At 39.5% G+C, this 7373-nt stretch overlaps 1 protein-coding gene across 1 annotated transcript in view; it reads left to right on the top strand.

Annotated features, from left to right (window-relative positions):
• LOC138007547 (tetratricopeptide repeat protein 28-like) overlaps positions 1-7373 on the top strand; it is a 41146-nt gene that overhangs the window by 28483 nt on the left and 5290 nt on the right. The window contains exon 4 of the mRNA XM_068854524.1: positions 3878-7085. Within this exon, the coding sequence (XP_068710625.1) occupies positions 3878-7085 (3208 nt within the window). The remainder of the gene's footprint in view (positions 1-3877; positions 7086-7373) is intronic.

The following is a 7373-nucleotide window of genomic DNA, read 5'->3' as shown; positions in this document are numbered from 1 at the left end:
GAAGGGAAGTGTGCAATAGACAAAGGTGCATTTACTATTTTCGTGATCACAGGAAGTAAAACATCTAATGAATCAGACACCAGATCAAAGCACCTTACCGCACCACCATAGCTAAAACTGTCTTCCAAAAAAATGGTATTGGAACAGCAAGTTTGTTCACGGTGTCCCTCGGTGAATATTTAGTAGCGTCAGATCGATTGATAAATACATCGCTTCAATACTCGGGTGTAAGACCATTTAAGGATTTAAAGACCATAGTGATTTTCTGCTGCCTACCCAACTTGCTAAACTCGAAGATATGGTAAGAAACAGCAGAAAAACGATCTTTAGTAGAAAGTTGATTTTTATTCTGATCAACAATAACAGATTTGGTTTTTGCCTATGGCCAAAGCGGTCTTCTAATGGAAAATTGGGTGCTTCGTTTTCGAGTTGGGATTCCGCTTCGTTTTCGACTTAGGGTGCTTATTTCGATTTCGACCTTTTGTGTGCTTCGTGCTATGTTCTTCGTTTCGATCTTGGTTTTCGATGCTTTCCCTTCCGTAAAGCTCTGAGAGCAGAATAAATAAGCGTGCTGGTTTAGTTAGCTGTGCATGTTATAATGGCAGTAAGGCTCATAATTATCTAAATCGTCGGGTACTCTTAAAGCCGGAGACTTTTTTTCTTTTATCTTTACTGGGCGTAATTTCATTTTCCGTTTATTTGTGATAATGCTGGAGTCAAAACAACGTGATATCACAGAGCTGATAATAGAATGATTTCCGCTATATATATTCAAAACTGCAACTGAACAAATCACTTTCTGTGCCTTCGCCAAGTAAACACGACTCCTAACTGCTGTTTTCTTGTTCTTCTGTAATCTCTCTATTGTTTAAACGCAGTCTTTTAAATTATTTGCAAAAGGTAAGTTAAATGCTCCATAGGAGAAATCAATTCTATGGTCAGGCTGTTAATTGAGATTAGGTTGGCTCAAGAAATGCTCTCCTGTTTGCTAAGCTTATCAAAAAAAATTCTTGTCACTACATCACTATATCTTAGAACTCGATTTAAAAAAAAAATGCGTGCGTTTTGCTTTGACACCATTACAGCTTGTTATAGTTTCTTTTTTTAAAGTTTAATTCATGCTAAATGTTTTATATTAGTTTCACACTGTGACAAAGGAACGGAAACGAAATGTATGTTTCTAGTACAGTGAGGCAAAGAAAGTAATTTGTGAGGTACGGACCATTCCAAGAAAAAAGAGTATTTCCATTTTGTTATTCGTGTTTCTTTTTTGCTTTTTTTTCCTTTTTTTTTTTTAAATCAGACTGCAGATTTCGTTCTTTGGTCGCGCTCTAATTACTATGCTGTGTCTTTCTGAGTGACTCACTGAGGAAAAAAGGTCAGTAATTTTCAAGTTCATCCTAATGATTGTAAATACTTTAATACTTCAAGAGTATTGAAACTAGCGCTGTGTGCTTGACTGTACCGGTTCGCCAACGGCTGATTAAAATTCAGGACGAATTAACAATATCCTAGACCTGCAGGCTTTACAAAACAACCGTTACGCTTGTTTGAATTGAACAAAAGTTTCAGGCGCGCTGCAGTTAAAGTGCCACTATAATCAAAAAATCATTTCTGTTTTTCTTCAGATTTTCAGTGTGTTTGCTTAACACCTCACTGGCAAAATTTTGAGCTCGGATATTTATCCAAAGGCTGTTTACTTTGAGTGTAAATTTTGGATTTCACGGTCCGCCAATACTCGCGTTCAAAACTAACCGATGGGACCTCAGAGAGTTGGATCTAGGGAAAGTGACGTCATTTACTCACCAGCTTAAAACGCAGGCCATTTTATATGCAAAACACTAGTTTAAAAGTCTGAAAGCCCGAAACTCCCGTGCATATTAATTAATTAAAGCCTCGTACACATCCATTGCATTCTTTAACTCATGAGTCTTTGTCGTTATTTTCTCCTCGATCCAGCTTTCTCAAATATTCAAAGTTAGTAATGGCGGACCATTAAAAAGGAAAATTCTAGTTAAAATAAACAGGTGTCTTTTTGAAATCAAGGCTTAAAACTTGGGTCGCTTAGTGTTTAGTTAACATAGTTTTGAAATTCAAAAAAAAAGGAGAACTGATTTTTTGGTCATAGGTTTTCATAAGTGGAAAAGTAAAGCGTTGATCGATATTTGCTTAAGTCCTGCTTCGTGGTAAACTTGAGTTTTTATCTCACACTTTCTTGTTTTTTTTAACTTATTCCGAAATTCCATCCATACATGACTATTTAATTGTCGCTATTCTTTTCTCGTGACAGTTCACTGTCCCGCCTTATCCGGATACCACTCATGCATTTGGTGGCAAAATCTTTCTTTCTGGTCTCTTCAACTACCTTAAGTCCTCTGTTGCGATGTATTACCATCCACTTAGGGACGATTTTATTTTTGGGGGATCTGGATCTCTTACATTTAAGCCGAAAAGACAAACTAGAGGATATGTGTTATTCACAACCAAGGCATCCACAAATACCTATAACATGAATATAAGTTTAGTCCATATCATGCATACGTGAACAAAGTATTTTGTTCAGATATTCAGTTTGTACAAGGGGAAGGGGGTTTACAGTCTCTAATAGACCTCAATGCCCCCCCCCCCCCCCCCCACGTCCCCCTCAAAAAGGCTTCAAACATAAAGTATCATGTTCTTTCCCAAACGCAATGCAATTCCTTTCTACACGTGATGGACTTATGATGTTTCACAGTTTGTAATTTTAAAGCTCCAATAGCTGACAAATAAATTCTCTAACTTGCTCAATGAACCGCTGATCCTTGGCGTGCATTCATAACTTATTATGAACACCCAGTCAACTATGATCAAAAAAGTGAATACGACATTTTGTGACGAGTCCTTTCCCTTAAGTTCTTCTTTGCTTAAGTTGTCATTGTGCCGGGTTTTTAGTGATAAGTGACGTTTAGACCTCCGATTAAATGAAACGCGTTTTGTCATATAGCCATTGGTAAATCAAATGCAAAACAAAGTGGCATGAATGCGTAAAGATTCAAGAAGCAATTTTTCAGAAGGAACATTTAAAGCTCTTGTTCTTTCCAAAGCGTTAGTTCACTATTGTGCTAGCATTCTGGCTCACTCGGTTTTCATTGGCAATGCGATGCTAAATTTTGCAACTGCCGAACTCGATATGAGTTATTTTATTTTATTTGTTTGTCGATTAAGCAAGTAAAGCACAACTGTTTTGCTAAGTGTTTGACTTGTGAAAAAAAGAAAGGGGAGGGGGGATGGGGTTTGGAGTTATTGGTAAGCTACAGTCATCCATAACCTCTTCTTACTTTATGCTTCTCACTCTGTTATCTAACTCTGTGGCCGTTTTTTGTAAGAAAAGAAATGAATTATTTCATCTAGAATCGTAATTGATTTCCTGCAAAGGTGAGGGCAAATCCCCCGTGTTAACCCGTTGATACCACCCCTTAACTAATCACCCTGGGAGGAAATAGGGTGGGAAGAACGTTTTCGTTTCGAAGCTAAAAAGCAGACTAAACATCAAGCGTCTTTATCTTTCTTTCCTTCCAGCTTCATTTGACATCGATTTGACATTGGATCATCTCATGGAAAAAGTTTTAATTGTCATTTAGTTATTGAAGAATGGTAGATAGGAAGTTAGAGGCTGTAGAGCAGCGAATGCTAGAGCTTGCCATTGCGATAAGTGTAGGAGACAGATATCGTGAAGGAAGGGCTCATTTTCATCTCGGCGGTGCTTACCTCAACCTACCTGATTATCAACAGGCCATAAAAACTTATGCACAAGCATTACATATTTTCATAGAAATAGGCTGCAGGGCGGAGGAGGGATCAACCTATGGAAATCTGGGAATTGCGTATCTTCGTCTAGCTAATTTTAAACAAGCCATTGAGTACTATGAAAAACATCTTAGTATTGCTAAAGAAGTAGGTGATAGGGCAGGGGAGGGATCAGCTTATGGAAATCTGGGAATTGCCTATCGCAATCTAGGTGATTTTAAACAAGCCATTGAGTACTACGAAACACATCTGAGTATTGCTAAAGAAGTAGGTAATAGGGCTGGGGAGGGATCAACCTATGGAAATCTGGGAAATGCCTATCTTAGTCTTGGTAATTTTAAACAAGCCATTGAGTACTACGAAAAACATCTTAGTATTGCTAAAGAAGTAGGTGATAGGGCTGCGGAGGGATCAGCTTATGGAAATCTGGGAATTGCCTATCGCAATCTAGGTGATTTTAAACAAGCCATTGAGTACTACGAAAAGTATCTTAGTATTGCTAAAGAAGTAGGTAATAGGGATGGGGAGGGATCAGCCTATGGAAATCTGGGAAATGCCTATCTTGGTCTAGGTAATTTTAAAGAAGCCATTGAGTACTACGAAAAAGATCTTAGTATTGCTAAAGAAGTGGGGGATAGGGCTGGGGAGGGATCAACCTATGGAAATCTGGGAAATGCCTATCTTAGTTTAGGTAATTTTAAACAAGCCATTGAGTATTACGAAAAACATCTTAGTACTGCTAAAGAAGTAAGGGATAGGGCTGGAGAGGGATCAGCCTATGGAAATCTGGGAAATGCCTATCTTAGTCTAGGTAATTTTAAACAAGCCATTGAGTACTACGAAAAACATCTTAGTATTGCTAAAGAAGCAGGTAATAGGGCTGGGGAGGGATCAACCTATGGAAATCTGGGAAATGGCTATCTTAGTCTAGGTAATTTTAAACAAGCCATTGAGTATTACGAAAAACATCTTAGTATTGCTAAAGAAGCAGGTAATAGGGCTGGGGAGGGATCAGCCTATGGAAATCTGGGAAATGCCTATCTTAGTCTGGGTAATTTTAAACAAGCCATTGAGTATTACGAAAAACATCTTAGTATTGCTAAAGAAGTAAGGGATAGGGCTGGAGAGGGATCAGCCTATGGAAATCTGGGAAATGCCTATCTTAGTCTAGGTAATTGTAAACAAGCCATTGAGTACTACGAAAAGCATCTTAGTATTGCTAAAGAAGTAGGTAATAGGGCTGGGGAGGGATCAACCTATGGAAATCTGGGAAATGCCTATCGCAATCTAGGTAATTTTAAAGAAGCCATTGAGTACTACGAAAAAGATCTTAGTATTGCTAAAGAAGTAGGGGATAGGGATGGGGAGGGATCAACCTATGGAAATCTGGGAAATGCCTATCTTAGTCTAGGTAATTTTAAACAAGCCATTGAGTACTACGAAAAGCATCTTAGTATTGCTAAAGAAGTAGGTAATAGGGATGGGGAGGGATCAGCCTACGGAAATCTGGGAATTGCCTATCGCAATCTAGGTAATTTTAAAGAAGCCATTGAGTACTACGAAAAACATCTTAGTATTGCTAAAGAAGTAGGTAATAGGGCTGGGGAGGGATTAGCCTATGGAAATCTGGGAAATGCGTATCGTATTCTAGGTAATTTTAAACAAGCCGTTGAGTACTACGAAAAACATCTTAGTATTGCTAAAGAAGTAGGGGATAGGAATGGGGAGGGATCAGCGTATTTAAATCTGGGAAATGCCTACTGCAATCTAGGTTATTTTAAGGAAGCCATGGAATACCATGAACACAGTCTTAGTATTTTCAAGGAAATTGGAGACTTTCTAAGAGAGGGAATCGCGTGGTATTCGCAAGGTCATGATCATGAATTGTTGGGTTCCTTGAGTAATGCACTCAGTTGTTATCGTTCAAGTATAAAACATTTTGATGAAACAAGGCATAATCTGAAGTCAGAAGATGAATTAAAAGTAACTTTTCGTGATTCTTATCGCGTGGCATACACTGCTCTGTGGAGGACACTTTTGAAGAATGGAGAGATTGAAGAAGCTTTGTATGCTGCTGAGAAAGGTCGAGCACAGGCTTTGAGCGATATTTTGCAAGACCAATACGGCATTGACTCTCAGTCATTTTCTGCACTTGCTCCGAATCAAACTCTTATAGCTGCATTAGAGCTTTTGCCTTCACAAGCCGTTTTTGTGGCACTTGACGAGAACAAGATCACGTTTTGGGTGCTAAGAAGAGACAGCAAGATCAGCTTTCGACAAAAGGAAATCGCAAATGGAAGTGCTGATTTGTTGATGGAAACTATTTTGAAAGGGATCGGCGTAGGGGATGGTGTCAGATGCGAAAATCGTTCATTGCATCCACTACGCAATGACCTGTCTTGGAGCAAAAGATGTATCAGTGAGAAAGCAGTTCTACCATCTTCATTCTCCGTTGACTCTTTACAACCGTTGTATGATGTCTTACTCGGGCCAATTGCAGACTTGCTCCAAGGAAATGAGTTAATCGTTGTTCCCGATGGACCATTTTGCTTGGCTCCATATTCTGCGTTGAGTGAATCTATCAGGATCCGCACCGTTCCCTCGTTGACTGCTTTTAATGTGATCGTTGGTGCACCTGAAGACTTCCACAGTAAGACTGGAGCACTGCTTGTAGGTGATCCGTGGTTGAAGGAAGTTACTAACAAGAAAGGGGAACCCATTTTCGAACAGCTTCCGTGCGCAAAACAAGAAGTAGAGATGATTGGACAACTTCTGCAGACAACACCGCTGACTGGAAAAAGTGCCACGAAAGCTGAGGTGCTGAAAAGTATGAGATCAGTTGCTTTAGTTCACATTGCAGCACATGGATGCCAAAAAACGGGAGAAATTGCTTTAGCCCCAAATACCGAACGGAAATCGCAAATCCCCAAAGGGGAAGACTTCATTTTGAAAATGTCGGATGTTCAGACAATTTCTCTTCGAGCAAGGCTAGTTGTGCTGAGCTGTTGTCACAGTGGCCGGGGTGAAGTGAAGTCTGAGGGAGTGGTGGGAATTGCAAGGGCTTTCCTGTGTGCTGGAGCTCGGTCTGTTTTGGTGTCACTCTGGGCAATTGATGACGAGGTAACGTTGCTTTTCATGAGGAGCTTCTACCAGCACTTGGTAGATGGAAAAAGCGCAAGTGCAGCTCTTCAACAAGCAATGAAATCTTTCCGAGAGTCAAAGCAGTATTGCTCTATAAAGCACTGGGCGCCATTTTTGCTGGTTGGCGATGATGTCACGCTGGAATTTCCAAAAAAATGGCAAGTGAAGTTCGAGTTTAACTCAGAAACAAGAATACATTCAAATTGGAAAATTGACGATAGGAATCAAATAGGCCTAAGATGGCATGATAACGAGATGCTACAATAGACAAAAGTAGTTGGGAAGGTTATGTAAATGAACCGCACCATAGCTGTATGTACTTCAACCCGCTTCTGTTAAAGCGCAAAAGAAATAGTTTCACCTTTTCTTATATAGACCCCTCCCTTCTATTCAATGTTGGAGGGTAACTCAACAATTTCCCACTAAAACCATTCAGCTTTGCACAA

Source organism: Montipora foliosa, chromosome 6 (assembly GCF_036669935.1).
Source record: "Montipora foliosa isolate CH-2021 chromosome 6, ASM3666993v2, whole genome shotgun sequence".
NCBI classification, from domain to species: Eukaryota; Metazoa; Cnidaria; class Anthozoa; order Scleractinia; family Acroporidae; genus Montipora; species Montipora foliosa.
Note: the sequence above shows the minus strand (reverse complement) of the source record. Positions and strands in the feature narration are given on the sequence as shown.